The sequence below is a fragment of the Falco peregrinus genome, chromosome W (genome assembly GCF_023634155.1).
Source record: "Falco peregrinus isolate bFalPer1 chromosome W, bFalPer1.pri, whole genome shotgun sequence".
Lineage (NCBI taxonomy): Eukaryota > Metazoa > Chordata > Aves > Falconiformes > Falconidae > Falco > Falco peregrinus.
In genome coordinates, this window is record NC_073743.1 from 28,814,089 (window position 1) to 28,833,986 (window position 19,898).

The 19,898-nt window shown below is 37.9% G+C and overlaps 1 protein-coding gene across 15 annotated transcripts in view; it reads left to right on the forward strand.

Moving 5' to 3' along the window:
• LOC129783026 (adenomatous polyposis coli protein-like) overlaps window positions 1-13,103 on the forward strand; it is a 127,620-nt gene extending 114,517 nt beyond the window's left edge. For all 15 annotated transcript variants that reach the window (XM_055792664.1, XM_055792663.1, XM_055792671.1 and 12 more), the window contains one exon: window positions 203-13,103. In XM_055792664.1, coding sequence (XP_055648639.1) covers window positions 203-6,758 — 6,556 coding nt within the window. In that variant the 3' untranslated portion in view covers window positions 6,759-13,103. The remainder of the gene's footprint in view (window positions 1-202) is intronic.
• The last annotated feature ends 6,795 nt before the right edge of the window (window positions 13,104-19,898 follow it).

Consider the following 19,898-nt stretch of genomic DNA (forward strand, 5'->3'; position numbering starts at 1 on the left):
AACTGTTCATATTTGTATAAATTTGATTAAGATTCAGATGAAAACTTGAGGAAAGAATAAGATAAATTTGCACTGAAGAATTCATTATTATCCTTACTATGGATTAAAATTGCCTATAGCATAATAGGGTTTTGTTTTGCTTTGTCTCTTATCCTTTTGAAATGCCACTTACTGATTTTTGTTTTCAATCACTCAATGCCAGGCAAATCTTGCGAGAGAACAGCTGCTTACAAACCTTGTTACAGCATTTGAAGTCACACAGTTTGACAATAGTCAGTAATGCATGTGGGACCCTGTGGAATCTTTCTGCACGAAATGCAAAAGATCAGGAGGCACTGTGGGACATGGGAGCAGTGAGCATGCTCAAAAATCTCATTCACTCAAAACACAAAATGATAGCAATGGGCAGTGCTGCAGCTCTAAGAAACCTGATGGCAAATAGGCCAGCAAAATATAAGGATGCCAACATTATGTCTCCAGGATCAAGCTTACCATCTCTTTATGTTAGAAAACAAAAGGCACTGGAAGCAGAATTAGATGCTCAGCATTTATCAGAGACTTTTGAAAACATAGATAATTTAAGCCCAAAAGCATCTCACCATAATAAGCAGAGACATAAGCAAAATATATACAATGAGTATGTTTTGGATTCCAGTCGACATGATGATGGGATTTGCAGATCAGAGACTTTTAATACTAGTCATATGACTGTGCTTTCACCATATTTAAATGCTACAGTATTGCCTGGCTCCTCTTCCTATAGTAGAGGAAACATAGAAAACTCTCGATCTGAGAAAGACAGAAGCCTCAATAGGGATGTAGCAGTAGGTTTAAATAGCTATCATCAAGCTACAGAGAATACTGGGAACTCCTCTAAGAGAATAGGAATGCAGATTACTGCTGCAGCTCAGATTGCCAAAGTTATGGAAGAAGTAACAAGCATGCATATTCCACAAGAAGACAGAAGTTCTTGTTCCACTTCTGAAATGCACTGTTTGACAGAAGACAGAAATGTCCCAAGAAAAACAGCTGCTGCCCATACTCACTCGAATACATACTTTCCTAAATCTGAGAATTCAAACGGGACGTGTCCTATGCTTTATACAACAATGGAATACAAGAGAGCTTCAAATGATAGTTTAAATAGTGTCAGCAGCAGTGATGGCTATGGTAAAAGAGGTCAAATGAAACCTTCCATTGAATCTTACTCGGAAGATGATGAAAGTAAATTTCGTAGTTATGGTCAATACCCAGCTGACTTGGCACATAAGATACATAGTGCAAATCATATGGATGACAATGATGAAGAGCTAGACACTCCTATTAATTATAGTCTTAAATATTCAGATGAACAGTTGAGTTCTGGAAGGCAAAGTCCCTCTCAGAATGAAAGATGGGCAAGGCCTAAACATATAATAGAAGATGAAATAAAGCAAAATGAACAAAGGCAGTTAAGGAGCAAAGATGCAACTTATTCCGTGTACACTGAAAGCGGAGATGATAAGTGCATGAAATACCAGTCACCTTTTGGACAGCAAGAATGTGTTTCTTCTTTTAGATCAAGAGGATCCAATGGTGCAGAGCAGAGCAGAGTAGGCTCAATGCTTGGAATGAATCAAAAAGTAAACCAGTCCTTGTGCCAGGCTGATGATTATGACAATGATAAGCCAACCAACTATAGTGAATGCTACTCTAAGGAGGAACACCACAAAGGGGAAGAAGACAGACCAACTAATTATAGCATAAAGTACAATAAAGAGGAACATCTTGTTGATCAGCCTATTGATTATAGTCTAAAATATTCAACAGAAGTTCCTCTCTCTTCTCAGAAGCCATCTTTTACTATTTCAAACAGTTCATCAGTGCAAAGCACTAAAACTGACGATATTTCCTTAAGCTGTGAGAACATATCAACCCCTTCAGGTAGTTCAGAGAGACAGAATCAGCTTCACCCAAATTCTGCACAGAGTAGAAGTAGTCATGCTCAAAAGACTGCCTCCTGTAAGACTTCCTCTATTAATCAGGAAACTATACAAACTTATTGTGTGGAAGATACACCAATATGTTTTTCAAGGTGTAGCTCTTTGTCATCTTTGTCATCAGCTGAAGATGAAATAGGATGTGATCAACCCACACATGTGACAGATGCTAATAACACATTACAGATAGCAGAACTAAAGGAAAACAGTGGGATTCTGTCTACAGAAGGTGCAGTAAGTGAAGTTGCATCAGCTTCTCAGCACATCAGAACAAAATCTAGTAGACTTCAGACTCCTAGTTTATCTCCTTCTGACTCTTCTAGACATAAAGCTGTTGAATTTTCTTCTGGTGCCAAATCTCCCTCAAAGAGTGGTGCACACACTCCTAAAAGTCCACCAGAACATTATGTGCAGGAAACCCCACTCATGTTTAGCAGATGTACTTCTGTAAGTTCCCTGGATAGTTTTGAAAGCCATTCAATTGCTAGTTCAGTTCAAAGTGAGCCTTGCAGTGGAATGGTAAGTGGAATTATAAGTCCCAGTGATCTTCCAGACAGCCCTGGACAAACAATGCCTCCAAGCAGAAGTAAAACTCCACCCCCTGCTCAAGGAGCTCAAGTAAAGAAGGAAGTAACTAAAGGCAAAGTACCTAATGCAGAAAAGAGAGAGTCTGGTCCTAGACAGGTAGCTATAAATGAAGCTGTTCAAAGAGTTCAGGTACTGCCAGATACTGATACGTTATTACATTTTGCCACAGAAAGTACACCGGATGGATTTTCTTGCTCTTCTAGCCTAAGTGGTCTGAGTCTTGATGAACCATTTATACAGAAAGATGTAGAGTTAAGAATAATGCCTCCTGTACATGAAAATGAACATGGAAATGAAGCAGAACCTGAACAGCCAGATGTTACAAAGGATAACCAAGAGAAGAAAGCGGAGAAGCCTACTGAAGCAGAAAAAGACATTATGGATGATTCTGATGATGATATTGTTATATTGGAAGAATATATTATTTCTGCAATGCCAACAAAATCTTCACATAAAGCCAAAAAGCCTTCTCAAGCATCTGCTTCAAAAATACCTCCTCCTGTAACCAGAAAGCCAAGCCAACTGCTAGTTTACAAACTTTTGCCTTCACAAACTGGATTGCAGTCCCAAAAGCGTGTGAGTTTTACACCTGGATATGATATGCCATGGGTATACTTTGTTGAGGATACACCAATAAATTTTTCAACAGCTACATCTTTGAGTGACCTCACAATAGAGTCACTACCGAATGAGTTGGCCAATGTAGAGAACGTGGGTACAGGGGCAGAGTCAGAGGAGTTTGAAAAGAGAGACACCATTCCTACAGAAGGTATAAGTACAGATAACTCTCAGAGAGCAAAAAGCTCAACTAAGACTGCCCCAGGACTGGATGATGACAAAACAGAAGAGGGTGATATTCTGGCCGAATGTATTAATTCGGCTATGCCAAAAGGAAAAAGTCACAAATCTTTCAGAGTGAAGAAGGTAATAGATCAAATCCAACAAGCATCTTTATCTGTAAGTAACACAAATCAGTCAGAACATGATAAAAAGGAGCCAATGTCACCAGTAAAGCCCATTCCCCAAAATAATGAATATAGAGCACATGTAAGAAAAAACACAGAGCCTAAAAGCTATATTAATAATGAAAGAAGCTATTCAGAGAACACAGACACAAAGAAACAGAATCTTAAAAATAATTCAAGATATTTTAATGACAAACTTCCAAATAATGAAGAGCATGTAAAAGGAAACTTTGCATTTGATTCCCCTCATCATTACACACCTATTGAGGGAACTCCTTATTGTTTTTCACGGAATGATTCTCTAAGTTCTTTAGATTTTGATGATTATGATGATGTTGACCTTTCAAGGGAGAATGCAGAATTGCAAAAAAGAAAAGCAAAGGAAACAGAAACTGAAGACTACACTAATACAGAACAATCTTCAAATCAGCAACCAAGTAATAGGACACAAGTTTGTCAAAAATACCTGACAGGCAGAAGCCAGCCTGAAACTTTCTCTCAGTCAACTAAAGATATTCCAGATAGAGGAGCAGCTGTAGATGAGAAAATGCAGGATTTTGCTATTGAAAACACACCTGTAAATTTTTCTCGCAATTCATCTCTTCGTTCCCTCAGTGATATTGATCAAGAAAACAACAACAAAGAAAGTGAACGTGCAAAACAAACTGAGGGTCCTGATTCACAGATAGAATCAAATAGACCACAGACTTCTAGTTATGCACCTAAATCATTTATTGTTGAAGATACTCCTGTATGTTTCTCTAGAAACAGCTCTCTCAGTTCTCTTAGTATTGACTCAGAAGATGATCTGTTGCAGGAATGCATTAGTTCAGCTATGCCTAAAAAGAAAAAACCCTCAAAAGTAAAGAGTGAAAGTGAAAAAAATAATTCCAGAAATATGGGTGATGTATTGGCAGAAGATTTATCACTGGATTTGAGAGAGAGAGGGAGGACAGATTCAGAACATGGTTTCTCACCTGATTCAGAGAACTTTGATTGGAAAGCTATACAAGAAGGTGCGAATTCTATAGTTAGTAGCTTGCATCAAGCTGCAGCTGCTATATCACTGACTAGACAAGCTTCATCAGACTCTGACTCTATCCTTTCATTAAAATCTGGTATTTTTCTAGGGTCACCTTTTCATCTTACCCCAGACCAAGAAGAAAAGCCTTTTACTAGTAATAAAGGTCCAAGAATTCTTAAGCCAGGGGAGAAGAGTACATTGGAGTATAAAAAAGTAGAATCTGAAAATAAGGGAATCAAAGGAGGAAAAAAAGTATACAAAAGTATAATTACAGGAAAAGCTTGCTCTAATTCAAAAGTTTCAAGCCAGTTAAGGCAACCACAGCAAACAAATATGACTTCAATTTCACGTGGTAGGACAATGATTCATATTCCAGGAGTTCGAAATAGTTCCTCAAGTACTAGTCCTGTTACCAAAAAAGGTCCCCCTCTAAAAAATACAAACTCCAAGAGTCCCAGTGAAGGCCAAAATTCTGTTAGTTCTCCAAGAGGAGTCCATTCATCAGTGAAACTTGAGTCAGCTCCTGTAACTAGACAACCATCTCAACAAAGCAGGTCAAGTAAAAGACCTTCTAGATCAGGATCTAGAGACTCTACTCCTTCTAGACCTCAACAGCAGCCATTAAGCAGGCCTCTGCAATCTCCAGGCCAAAACTCAATTTCCCCAGGAAGAAATGGTATAAGTCCTCCCAACAAACTGTCTCATTTGCCAATGACATCATCCTCTAATACAGTTTCAACTAAATCTTCAAGTTCAGGAAGAATGTTATATACAGCACCAGGCAGGCAGTTGAGCCAGCAAAACCTTACAAAGCAAACTGCCTTAACTAAGAGTACCAGTGGCATTCCCAGAAGTGAGTCTGCTTCAAAAGGATTAAACCAAATTCTCAATAGTGGTGGATCAAACAAAAAGGCTGAACTATCCAGAATGTCATCCGCAAAATCCAGTGGGAGTGAATCTGACAGATCTGAAAGACCTGTTCTGGTTCGTCAGTCAACTTTTATTAAAGAAACTTCGAGTCCAACTCTAAGACAGAAATTCAAAGAGTCTGCTTCATATGAATTTCTGTCTCCTTACAGGCCAGGGTCTCCCACTAGATCCCAAATACAGATTCCAGTTTTAAGTCCATCTCTTCCCAATATGTCTTTATCCACTCATTTAACTGCCCAGACTAGCAGTTGGCAAAATTTACCCCCTAATCTGAGTCCTTCTGTAGAATATGATGGGAGACCAACAAAACATCATGACATAGCTCGTTCTCATTCTGAAAGTCCATCTAGATTGCCAATCAATAGATTGGGAACATGGAAGCGTGAACATAGTAAGCATTCCTCATCACTTCCTCGTGTAAGCACTTGGCGAAGATCCGGAAGTTCTTCCTCAGTTCTGTCAGCTTCTTCAGAATCCAGTGAAAAGACGAAAAGTGAAGATGAAAAGCAACATGAAAGTTCTGTTTCTAGACACAAACAAAGTAATGAAAGTCAAGCATCAGCAAAAGCTACTTGGAGAAAAATAAAAGAAAATGAAATTCCTCAAATAATGAATGAGCCTAAGTATTCTTCCGCAGGTGCAACAAATGACACTGATTCCAAAACTCTAATTTATCAGATGGCACCAGCTGTCTCTAAGACAGAGGATGTGTGGGTGAGGATAGAGGACTGCCCTATTAATAAACCTCGATCTGGAAGATCCCCAACTGGAAATACTCCCCCTGTTATTGACAGTGTTTCAGAGAAAGGGAGTGTGAATAATAAAGATTCTAAAGAGATTACTGAAAAACAAAATCCAGAGAATAGAAATGTTCCTGTTCATACCATTGGTTTAGAAAATTGTCCAAACTCTTTCTTTCAGATAGACAGTCCAGACAAGAAAGGAACAGAAGCAAAACCTGGACAGAATAATCCTGTTCCTGCACCAGAAAATAATGAAAGTACTGTTAATGAGCATACACCATTCAGTTCCAGTAGCTCAAGCAAACATAACTCCCCCAGTGGTACTGTTGCAGCAAGAGTGACTCCTTTCAACTACAGTCCAAGTCCCAGGAAGAGTAGTGTGGACAACAGTTCTGCTCGGCCATCACAAATACCAACACCAATAAATAACAGCACAAAGAAACATGATTCAAAGACTGAAAATACAGACTCCAGTGAAACTCAGAGTCCTAAACGTCATTCTGGCTCTTACCTGGTGACTTCTGTTTAAGTACATAAAAAATCAATGCAATTAATGTATTATATACAGCAGCTATTTAGAAATTTTGTTTCAAATGAAACTTTAAAAGACTGGGTGTTGGCTTTATTGGTTATTTTTATCTTTTGTAAATAGTTTTGTTTCTTGTTAGAGGGTCCTTGTTGTGGAAGCCATATTTGATAGTATACTTTGTCTTCACTGGTAATATTTTGCAGGAATGCCTAATTGACAGCTTGGAATAAAATTGCTAATGCAATTATATTTGTACAGTATGTTTATCATATTTAATTAGCATTCCATCCCATAATCCTTTAAACATTGCTTGTCTTGAAATCATGAGCGTTACAGATAGAGATGATACAGTCATATTGCTTTATCAATTGTTTACAGATTACAGACTGACTAAACTATATCAGGGAAGAATTGGTATTATTTATGCAAAAAATTAACTTAGTTTTAGTATTTGTGAGTCTTTCTAACACAAAAATTAATCATGTGGCTGTGAAATTCACAGTGCTATGGTTTCTGCTGAACAAGCTTTCCCAGCCTGCTTTTATGCATGAATAGAACTGATGGTTCATTTTCTGAAGTAGCGATTAACATTTCTGTGGTCACATAATGCGCATAGATAAATATGGTGTAACAATTTACACTTTCTTTGTGCTCCACAAAAAAATGGACAGCTGTGTAACTATAAAACCTTGAACAAAATTATTTTACCTGAACTAGATTTTATCTTAAAGTAAGTAGAATTTTTTTGCTATGCTGTAACTTGTTATATATTCTGGTACTTGAGGTGAAGTGGCTGCTCTTCTATTAATGAGACATGGGTGATGTCTCAACAGAGACTAAAATGAACATTTCAGAATAAATTATTACTATATGTAAATTGTATGTGTTACTTATGCATTACATAAACCCACGGTATTTTATTTTGAGATGTCACCTTATAATGTGTTGTATAATGCACTTACACTTAAGGCCTGATCCAGCAGAATCTTGCATCTCCAATATTCACTCTTCTTTATCATTGACAAATGGCTGTTGTAGGATGCTTATAACCACTGCAGGATCAGACCCTAGATCTTCTGTACTATATTTGTAATTGAGACAGTTTCATACATCTCAGGTGCATAATAAAGCTAAAAGCAGGGTATTTCCAGAAGCCAAGCAATATAATCATGTTCATGACTGCAAGCCTAAAATAATATTGGATTATTTAAAAAAAATAATATTTTGTTTTATAAATATTACTTTTAATTGGGGAAAATAATGTAGAAATTGAAATAGTGACTACAAGATGAAACTTTAATTCTATTTGAAATCTTAATGTATTATTTATTTACTTTTTAAATATGATCAAGGGAAAGTATTGCAAAAATCCTACAACAAGAAATTTGTTATCATACTAGAAAAAGTTTTATATGGAAAGCAGGACATTTTCTGACTCAAGCCTTTCTGTTGTGAATATGGTTTGTGCTAAAATCTCTAAAAATATAGCCTGAATTTAGATGAGATTTGGTTCAAGGTTGAAAGGCTTAGGAGAGTACATAACATTTGCTATTTTGTGCATGATTGAATGAACCATAAAATGGTATCTCAGTTTTGTTGTATCTTTACTTGACTATTCTAAAGTTAGCATTATAAATAATTGGTAATCAGGATTCAAAATGACCTGATTTCAGGAAGCCCTGAAATAGAGCAATTTAACTTTATGGTATCTTTAACGCAGTTGCAGACTGTATCACAGCAGTGGCTTTTGTACTTCATATGATATTGAAATTAATCTATTTTTATCTTAAATTCAGCATATATCATGTACTGTGTATGACCAGAAATGAGATACTATCAGCAGACAGAAATCAATTTAGATTAGTTTAAAAGCCAATACCAAAATATCTTTTTGGAAGAGGTGGTATCTTATTTGCTCTTTTGTTCTTTGTCTCCCGTCACATTTGCTTATAGACATACCATACTTCTGTATCATCTGGTGAATCTGTAAATAAACAGCACTCCTCATGTTATCTTTTAAAATATTTTCTATATAGTGGTCCTCACAAAACCTTTGATATGAATGTTACTGTCCTTTTAAAGATGAAATAGAGACAGAGAGACATTATGCGATTTGTTCAAAAGGCAAGACTTTGCATTGGAGTATAATACAGAACACCATCCCCATGTTTTTCTTATAAATGATATGATATTTTTTGTGTGCTGGGTTTTTCAATTATTAATTTGAAGAAATACCACATAATTCAGGATTGTCAGTTGACATCAGCTTTACATCTACATTCTGTTGATTTAAGAGTTTAAAGTTAAACTGAATCTATATAAAGAAATTCTGATTTCAGTTTTATAACTAAATAATTCTATGTGTATCAAACACCAGAATGTCTTTGAAAATTATAATGGCTTCTCTAGGTAGTCTTGGAGGTACTTCATGATCATTATAATTGGGAAGTTTCTTTTAATATCCTCATAACTAGCCTATATTTGTAGCAAAGATAGGTAAGATAAACTTTCCAACTATAAGGGTAGTGAAACACTAAAATATGCTTCCCATGGGAGTTGTTAAATTTTCATTATAGAAGTTTTAAGAAGTTTAGTAAACATCTCTCAGGGATGGACTTTAGTATATTTCATATTGCCTGTATGCAGAAAGATGGGCTTAGGTGACCTTTTGAAATCCCTTCCAGACCTTCATTTCTCTGATTCTATATCTAAAATACTTAGTACCCATTAAGAACCTTTTTGAATATTTAAGAACATCCATGATGTTTGATTTATGTTAGTGATTAGGATACAAAGTTATGTTCTAAGTTTAACTATAAAAATGAATGCTTAAAAAACAAAATCAGAAAAATTGAAAATGGCTGTAATATATTTGATTCTTGGATTTTGTTAATGATGCCTAAGATTAATGGTAGCCATATTTGGTTTATGCTGCTAAAGATTTACTCTTCTTCCTTGGTTTTATTTCTATGAAGTCACCACAGCAGGTAACAGGACATTATTTATGTCAAGGCAAAAGGAGGAAAAACAAGGAGCTAAGGAAACCAAGACTCATTTTGCTGTTCTTCTGAGATGCACAGCCTTTATTTCTCTAGATTTTGGCAGAACTTTTGTGATTTGTATGTAGACCTTTAGTTGTCCTTAACCATTTCCAGTACTTATCAAACTTGTGCTTGAAATCAGTTTACACTGAAAATATATTCATAATACTGATTTCAGACTGAAAGCTTTGTCCTCCTGTTGTGAAAACTGGAAACCTGACCTCCCCACAAATTCTAATTAGTTCATTGTTTTAAATGTACATTCATTTTAGTTTCTCTGTGGAAGTATGCCGTAGTAAAATTATTGCTTCATTTCCGTGAAAGCTCTTCTGACTAAATATTGCAGATATGAAAAGAGAGCTAAACTATTTATATTTTTCATGTGCAATTCTCTATAAGAATATTTCTCCTTATGAAAGCTTAAAGATAATTCTCAAAACTCTGTCAGAGATGCCAGTTTAGATGACAGGATTTCCTGACATGACTGGAATATTGTTTAAAGCAAGACTTGTCTTAAGAATACAAATATAGTTTATACTGTATTCTTCAATGTGGACTATCTCTGATGGCTTTGGGGAAGTTAGTTGTGTCCTGGGCAAAGGGGAGAAAAGGAAATTGATAATTTCAGAGACTGTCAGCCATAATTCCCTAGGGATATACTTTCATATCTTCCCCGATAAACTGCAAAAGTTGCATAGAAAGGAGAATAACATTTGTCTGCAAATTAATGAGATTTTATGTAGAAAGTATACCAGTAGGCCATGAAACTGAAAAAACTTATGTATGCTAATTTGACAGCTGAATTCCTTGATCTTCACTTCAAAATATTTCCTAGCTGTCCATCTGTTTGTGTCCCCAGTTAGAGGTAAGAGAAATTTGGATTACCAAGAAGATAATGAACAGTTTATTAATATATGTCTTCATTCTTTTTTAAGGGTAAAGACTGCATGTTATTTCTGAACTGAAGTAAGGAGAAATTTCCTTCTCCCTTCTCATGCTCCTGGCTGTTTCTGCAGTCTGGCACTCGTCTGCCCCTTCAGTGGGCCAATTCAACTCTTACCTGGCAGAATTGGCAGGGTAAAAATATTAGTGCTGCTTTAGTGCATTGAATAGGATCAGTGCAGGGTCAGGCAAAGTGCTGCCTGAGCCAGCAGAAAGGAGAAGGTTGCAAACAGCTAGCACTGGTGGGAGGAGAGGGTGGGATAGCTTCCTTTATGGGTGGTGAGTGTTATATTGGATCAAACCATTACATGAAATTTTAAACTGGTATGCCAAGTTTCAGAACTGTTCTTTGCCCTTTCTGAGACAGAAAAATGGATTAAAGTTTTGGACTCCAACTGTTGTTCACTCTGAACTGCCTAATAGCTTTAAGCACTTTATGTTTAAACGTATTATGTTCCAGACAAGTCATTATGCTGGAAACTCTAACAAGTTTCTGCAGAAGTATTATGCTAGTCTATAGTTGGTGTTCATAGAAAATAATTTTTTCTTCATCAAAACTTTCCAAAGAACCAATTTTTCTACCATATATAAACTTCTGGATGACAGATTTTAAATTTTGAATATTGCATCCAATAAAAAGATTTACTGCAACTAGTTTTCTCAAAGAGTCTTGAAGGAGGAAAAACATATCCCTTCCGTAATGAAGACAGTACTACTTGAAGGGATGATTTGGAAAATGTTTAGGTGAACTCTTAGAAGCTCTTGTATTCTGTTTTTACTAGATGCCTCAATTTTTTTTCTCACCTAACTCTCATTAACTAATATGAACACCCATAAGACTGTCTCTAAAATCCCATGTAGACATCTACCTAAACATAATCTCATACACCTACTGTAATGTCTTGCAGTTTCATCCACCTGACAGCTTTGTTCTTGATGAGATGTGTGATCTAGATAAAGCTGTGAATTAGAAGTGAATTGTCAGTCAATAAGCAGCCTGACTTCCTCCACATGCTTACAACTTTGAGGACTTTCTTGATACCAAATCACCCAAATGTGTTCACTCTTCCACAGCCATCTCCTTTGCACTTTTAAGTATAACCAGAAAAGGTGCTTATGCTTTTTTTTAATTTCAAATCACATTAGAAACTTCATCCCTGCTTCATAGTTTCCTGTATGCAGAATAACAGATTGTATCTGTAAATATGTTTATAGAGAATGTTAATGTAGTTAAGGTTGAGGTTTTGGTCAAAGTGGTAAAGTTGGTTGGTTATGTGTTGTGTTTGGTTACATATTGGAAGTGCAAGGGAATTTGGTGTGGAGTTGAAGAGCTAAAGAATTTACAGTACTGTAGGTGTTTGAATGGATTGATAATGTCCAGATGAATATAAGGTATGGTTTTAATAACTAGGTTTTCTGCTGTCAACTTTCAGTCTACCAGATGTGCTGTTTACTTATTGGAAGACTGGGTAATGCTTCCCTAGAAAAGTTTTGCAAATAATCTATTTCTCATGAAATTTCCAAACAGTTCTGGGTTTATGTATTTATGAATTTCTGTCACTTCAGGATTTGAGGAAACTCTTCTAATTTTGCTGTTTGTGCAAGCATCCTTTGACTGAGTGGCTGTGGAATTGCAATTAGGATATTATGAAGATTTAGAGGGAGCTTGTTCACTCAGTGAAATGCACTTCTGTTCAGAGTACAAGCCTAAGACCTACATACAAACTGAATATCACTTATACTCTACTTTTTGGTGGGATTTAAGATGCATAAAGCTTGTGCTGGTTCTCTGCAAATAATTAAATCATTCTCTTCTGAGTTTGGATGCATTTTACCACCTGTAAATATTGTTTCTCTCTAACAACTTGGCCCACAATTCTTTCCTTTGTTTTTTTTTTTGTTTGCTTCTGCCTGATACACATTACTGTTTATATCCTAACTCTGTAATTAATTCTTCTTTCAACTATTATAATGTATTTTGTTTCACAGTATACTAATACTGAATTTAGTCTTGCTATGCATAACCTATTACTTGCAGTGTTATATAAAATTTTCTCTTGATTGCACCTTGTCATTCTTTTCTTAGTTACTACTGGAAGTTATGTGTCATTTTGCTGTATTCATATACAATTTAATTTAAAAGGAAGTTGCTGTTAAAGTACTTTAGGCAATGATAGAGTGTATCAGAACCAATGTCTTAAAAACCTATTCCATTTCATTTTGGTGGTAGTCACATGTTTCATATAAACAAAAAGTGGAAAAAAGACAGAGAGAGACATAGAACTCACCAGTAGAGCGGTCTGTTCTCTTGGATGTTTCGTTTTAAAATGAACTAACAGAATAAAATCTAGTTCCAACATGATGTAAGTCCATAATCTGTCTTCATTATTTACAAGAGGTTCACAAGAGATCTTGTTTCATTATGACTTTTAAGCACAGTAGAGACTTAGTTAACTCCTAAGTCTTTCTTTACATAATGAATGCAATTCCTTAGTCCCTAATTAGAGACTATTAAGGGATCTAGATTAGTTGGATTCCCAACACACACACACATTTATATACACATGCATATTTTGCACTCTTTTGTTCACTTTAGACTTTGACATATAGCTAGAAGCATTTAAACGAAAAAAGATGCAGTTAGTAAGAACCTGTTTTCTAATACATGTAACTGTTCATAGTTTAGAAGATGAGTTCTGATTTCAGAATTAATAAGTTTGGTTGACTATTAGCTGGTACTTTATTTTTTAAGTGTTCTAGAGAAAAATGAACTTTTAAATATTGATATATATATAATAAATTCCCTTACTAGTATTTTTTTTAAAGCTAGATTACATTTCATAGCCAGAATATAGAAAAAGCATTATTGCTATCACCCACTGTTTAAAGTCAATAAGGATTAAAAATCTAGGAGATTTTGACTGTTTACATTTAATACAAATTACTTTATGGCTAATTCTGTCCCTTCCCCTAACAGCCCTCTGTATAAAACAGCATATTGGGAGGGGGGCAGTTTGAATATACAATAAACAATTCAGATTTGCTTGTTCATCTCATCCAGATTTTTATTAAGGTCTGTGTTGGCAGATACTTTATATGGAAGTAGCTAGGGAAGAGCAAGAAGGTACATTAAGTCATAATATGAATGGCTAGAAACTTCCCATTTTTTATCTGTTTTTTGTTTGGTTGCGTTTTTTTTTTTTAATTGGGTGATGAGAGTTGTTGCCTTTCTTCTTAAAATAGTTGTGATAGATTATTTGACACTTTTAGGTGTTTGAAGTAATTTGGAAGCTTTTTAGAGAGAAATCCCTTACCTTAAGTGAATGCTATGAGTTCAGTGCAAATACTGTATTATTGTGTCAGATATACATGTGGATGATTGATGGTTCCTTTTGGTCTTGCAAACTGACTTTATGCAGTTGTGATTTTATATAGCTGTCAACTGTTCTACAAGACAAAAATGGAAGGCCAAAGTATGACTGGATGTAAAACTGAAACCTATACTTTTTTCCTAGTCACATATTCTTTTAAACAGCAAGGAATTAGAGATGGGTAGAAATCCTTTTTTTTTTTTTATTTTATTTACATTGTGTCAATCCTGTTGCCAGCTAAACAGGGATTTGGATAGAGTCTGTTGACAGTGTGGTCCATGCCAGTCTCCTACATATGTCAGTGAAATAGTGTATACAGTGTCTTCTGTATTTTCTAAATCACTCCATGTAAGTTAAGGCTTGGGTCTAGGTAACGTATTCCAAAAAGATTTTGGTTCTGAACAGAATACAAGTCAGGAGGACTGTTTCAAGGCAACTATGTGATTGTCTGCAGCTGTTATGGTGCAGCACTTACATAGACTGAAACAAGTCAGCCTAATATAGCTTTAGAAATCTTGGAAATGTTTATGCCTTTTTAAGGATGTATGTGCTATCAAGAATGTTTATAGGACTCTACCATACAGATAACAGAACTTACTTTTCTGATGATTAATAAATAAAGTTCTGTAGTTGTAGTCTCATGAACTGTAGAAGTAGGCATGAGGTAGTGCTTCTCCAGATACTCCTAATGTAAAAGATTGGCTTGTTAAGATAGAACTGGAATAGTCTTTGGACTTAAAATAAACACTCCTTTTGGGAAAGTGATGTATACAGTATTTTAAATGTGGAATATACCAAGAATAATAGCATGGTTCATTCTGCATAATGAAATTTCATGGTATGTAAATACCCATTTTATCAATCTAAATGAAGGACAGCATTCTTTTTTCTCTACGCTATTCAAATTTCTCTCAGACAGATCTAGTTTATACCTGTCTACACTTCCATATTAGTGTCATATATCATGCATTTTGTTTCCGTTTTGAACAGTTTATTTCATTTCCAGCCCCTATATTTTATTTTAAAAGATATTTTCTGAATTCTTGCTTATAAAATTTGTGAAGAAAAATCCTTCTCAGCTTAAGCCCTTCCTTTCAGTGTCTGCTGAATCCACCAAGATTTTACCTTGCATCACTTTTCTTTGTTGTATTGTATCTGCAGTCCACTACAGAGATGTTGCACCAATCTAGCTAAAAACATTCCTCCTCTGAATGACTTCACTAATACAATTTTTATATAGGCATTTCTATAATGTGTACACTGTGCAGTGTAACATCAGGTTTAAGGAAACTGAACACCTAAGCTAGGTCTGAATGAGCTGGTATCTGTATATGACACTCTCCATAATACACAGAGATATCAGTTCAATTCACCTGCATTTGTTTGGGCTGCCACTTCCAATTAGGGCAGTTGAATTTGTCTTAGATGAAATGTACCAGCCTGTATCACAACCATGTGGCAGTGTGCTCGACCCCCCCACACCCTCCATCCTGCCGTTTTGGGTATAACAATCATGAAATGATAGAGTTTTCGATCCTTGGAGAAGTAAGGAGGGGGGATCAGCAGAACCTCTATTTTGGTCTTCTGGAGGGCAGACTGGCCTGTTTAAGAGCCTGGTCGACAGAGTCCCTTGGGAGGCAGTCCTGAAGGGCCAAGGGCTCCAGGAAGGCTGAACGTTCTTCAGAAAGGTAGTCTTAAAGGCAAAGAAACAGTCAGTCCCCATGTGCTGAAAGACAAGCCGGTGGGGAAGAAGACCAGCCTGGCTGAACAGAGAGCTTTGGCGGGAACTCAGGGGAAAAAAAAGAAAATTTACCACCTTTGGCAGAAGGGGCAGGTAACTCTGGAGGACTCCAAGGATGCCATTATTAGGTTATACAGGGAGAAAATTAGAAAAGCAAAAGTCCAGCGAGAATTTAAGCTGGCCACTGCTGTAAAAGATAACAAAACCTGTTTTTACAAATACATTAGAAGCAAAAGGAGGGTCAAGGATAATCTGCATCCTTTACTGGATGCAGTGGGGAACATTGCCACAAAGGATGAGGAAAAGGCTGAGGGACTTAATGCTTCCTTTGCCTCAGTCTTTAATAGCAAGACCAGTTACCCTCTGGGTACTCAGCCCCCCGAGCTGGAAGACAGTCATGCACACCGAGGGGATTTTTCAGTCCCCTCTTTATACAAGCAACTCATACCTATTCATTAGTTTTCCAAGAAATTGTTTACATATTCATTACAACTCTGAGAATTGATTTAAATATCTCGTGCCTGCGCAATGTCCTTGAGGAGTTGTCTCTACGCAGACTCTATTCCTCAGCGGCCATGTTTAAAGTCTCCATCTTCGCCACGTTGCATGTACAACAGGAATCTAAGACCAAATGTCCCTTTTTAAAGATAACCAACCCAAGGACTTAGCAGTCTGTGCATCCGTCATGTGGCAATAAGGGTCCTTGGACATTTCCCGACTTCTAACTAAACATAGGTGCGTCATCCTTTACATAAGTGGTACAGCATTCACTATTCAGCATGAGTTTGCATCACAATTTCAGACCAGTTTTATCAAATGCTTACAACTTCAGTGTGAAGTTACTTAAGCATTCAGATACTAGCTCACCACTTAAATCCCTTGCATTTGTCCTCAGCCTCCACGTGGGATTCTGCTGTATGGTCCTCCTGGCACTGGTAAAACACTGATTGCCCGAGCAGTGGCCAATGAAACAGGGGCTTTCTTCTTCCTGATCAATGGTAAGTTTTGTGGCTGCTTTGGCCCCAGATCTGCTGTGTGTTCATTGTCCATCTCATGATAATGAATGGTATTAATAGGGCTTATAGAGCCATGTTGTCTCCCTGACATCCTTCCTTACCTCTTTGAAGTGTGCCTCTGGGGACACTTCGAGGCCATTTGTGTGGAAACGTCTGTAATGGCACTTCCCTTAAGCTTGGCTGTTTTGTAGCAGGCTGATTGGAAAGACAGCTTTGTGATGCAGGGACTTGGAGTCTGTCTGGCTGAGTGTTCATTTGTTGGTGAGGGCAGAGCTGGAAGTGAGGTGGTGAGATTATTTTATGTATATGGGTGCAGGACACTTGTTTTTGTTGCTGCCAGTATGTTCCATTCAGAAAATAAGCTGGTCTGCTGTGGATTCCTTTTTTTTTCCCCTCAAGTAAAGCACAAGACCTATTCTGTTTCACATAACATTAATTGGGAAGAACTGTTCTGAAAGCTATAATGAGTACCTTGTCACTTGTAGCTAAGTCCCACAACCTCCTATTGATTACTCTTTACCTGTAGCAGCTGAGATAGATACTGGTTTATGTCCAGTAAGGAGCAGATTCTGAATTTTCCTCACTGTTTTTCTGTCCCATTTTACAGTCGGTGCTGGAATAACTGAACATTTGTACTTAAGGAGTGCTGCTTTTCTGATTTGAATTACTTAGACCCATGAAGGTGAAAGCAAAGGAGTGCATAGCAGTGAGCAGCTGTAGGGAAGTGATTTGCGTTGTATCTCAAGACATCAGATGTAAAAGGACTGTTTAACCACGTCACCCTTGTCATATACTTCCTAAGTGTATGGAAGATGTCACTGTATGCTAATGAGCCAGATATTTCTTTAGACACTTGTACTTTTATTGCATAATAAAAATAACATTGTCAGAATTGGCGATGCATTCTGTCTGCGAGTCCCAAACATGGAGTTACAGGCAGTGTTGTAGATAGACCTGGTATTAATTGGTGAGTTACTTGTAATGAAACACTTAGTACCTGCCTGCACCAGTGGCTCTGCAGCTGATGCACTTCAGTCAGCTAGCAGCTTTGCACTCCTGAGGCTCAGGTTTCTTTTTCTTGGATCTCTTAGAAGCACATTTTTCATTACCACTCCCATCAGCATGATGGAAAAAATCTGTAAAAACAGAATAAATCTGTGAACTGCATTAGCGTTCAGCAATTGTAGGAGATCTCAGGGGAATGCTGTCCTTCCGTCTGGGATTGATGTGCTTAAAGAGGTTTTTTTTCTTTCTTTCTTTCTTTCCTCACTTATTTATTCTTTGAGAGGAAATGGGTTTGGGGTTTTTGGGGTGGTTTTGGTGTTGTTTTTTTGGTGGTGGGTTGTTTTGTGTGTTTGTTTTTTTTTAAACTCATTTATAGGATCTTACAGAGGTAATACCTGTGTAATGCAAGCTGTTCAGTGAGCCAAGTAGGGGAGATGCCATGCTGGATCTCCTGGTTACAAACAGGGAAGGACTGGTGGGTAATGTGGTGGTCAGAGGATATCTTGGGCATAGTGATTGTGAGATGACAGAGTTTTCAATTCTAAGAGAAGGAGAGGGGGTCAGCAGAACTGTTACCTTGGACTTCTGGAGGGCAGAATTTGGCCTGTTTAAGAGCCTGGTTGACAGAATCCCTTAGGAGACAGTCCTGAAGGGCCAAGGGGTCCATGAAGGCTGGACCTTCTTCAAGAAGGTACTCAAATGCACAGGAGCAGTCTGTCCCCATGTGCCAAAAGACAAGCTGGTGGGGGAGAAGACTGGCTTGGCTGAACAGAGAGGGTTTGCTGAAACTCAGGGGAAAAAAGGAGAGTTTACCACCTTTGGAAGAAGGGGCAGGCAACACTGGAGGACTCTAAGGATGTTGCGAGTTTATGCAGGGTGAAGATTAGAGAGGTGAAAGCCCAGCTAGAACTCGGGCTGGCCATTACCATAAAAGATAGCAAAAAATGTTTTTACTAATACATTAGAAACAAAAGGAGGGCCAAGGATCCTTTATTGGATGCAGTGGGGAACATTGCCACAAAGGATGAGGAAAAGGCTGAGGGACTTAATGCTTCCTTTGCCTCAGTCTTTAATAGCAAGACCAGTTACCCTCTGGGTACTCAGCCCCCCGAGCTGGAAGACAGGGAGGAGGAGGAGCAGAATGAAGTCTCCACGGTCCAGGAGGAAACAGTTACTGACCTGCTGCTCCACTTAGACATGCACAAGTCTATGGGGCTGGATGGGATCCACCTGAGGGTACTGAGGGAGCTGGCAGAGGAGCTCACCAAGCCGTTCTCCATCATTTATCGACAGTTCTGGCTAACTGGGGAGGTACCAGCAGACTGGAGGTTAGCCAATGTGACGCCCATCTACAAGAAGGGCCAGAAAGAGGATCTGGGGAACTACAGGCCCATCAGCCTGACCTCAGTGCTGGGGAAGGTTATGGAGCAGATCATCCTGAGTGCCATCACGTGGCACGTGCAGGACAACCGGGGGATCAGGCCCAGTCAGCATGGGTTTATGAAAGGCAGGTCCTGCTTGACAAACCTGATCTCCTTCCACCACAAGATGACCTGCCTAGTGGATGAGGGAAAGGCTGTGGATGTTGTCTACCTGGACCTTAGTAAAGCCTTTGATGCTGTCTTCCATAGCATTCTGCTGGAGAAACTGGCTGCTCATGGCTTGGACAGCTGTACTCTACGCTGGGTTAAAAGCTGGCTGGCTGGCCGAGCCCAAAGAGTGGTAGTAAATGGAGTTACATCCAGCTGGCGTCTGGTCACAAGTGGTGTTCCCCAGGGCTCAGTATTGGGCCAGTTCTGTTTAACATCTTTATCACCGATCTGGACAAGGGGATTGAGTGCATCCTCAGGAAGTTTGCAGACGATACCAAGTTGGGGGGAGAGTGTTGATCTGCTTGAGTGTAGGAAGGCTCTGCAGAGGGATCTGGACTCGCTGGATCAATGCACCAAGGCCAATTGTATGAGGTTTAACAAGGAGAAGTGCTGGGTCCTGCACTGGGGTCACAACAACCCCACGCAATGCTA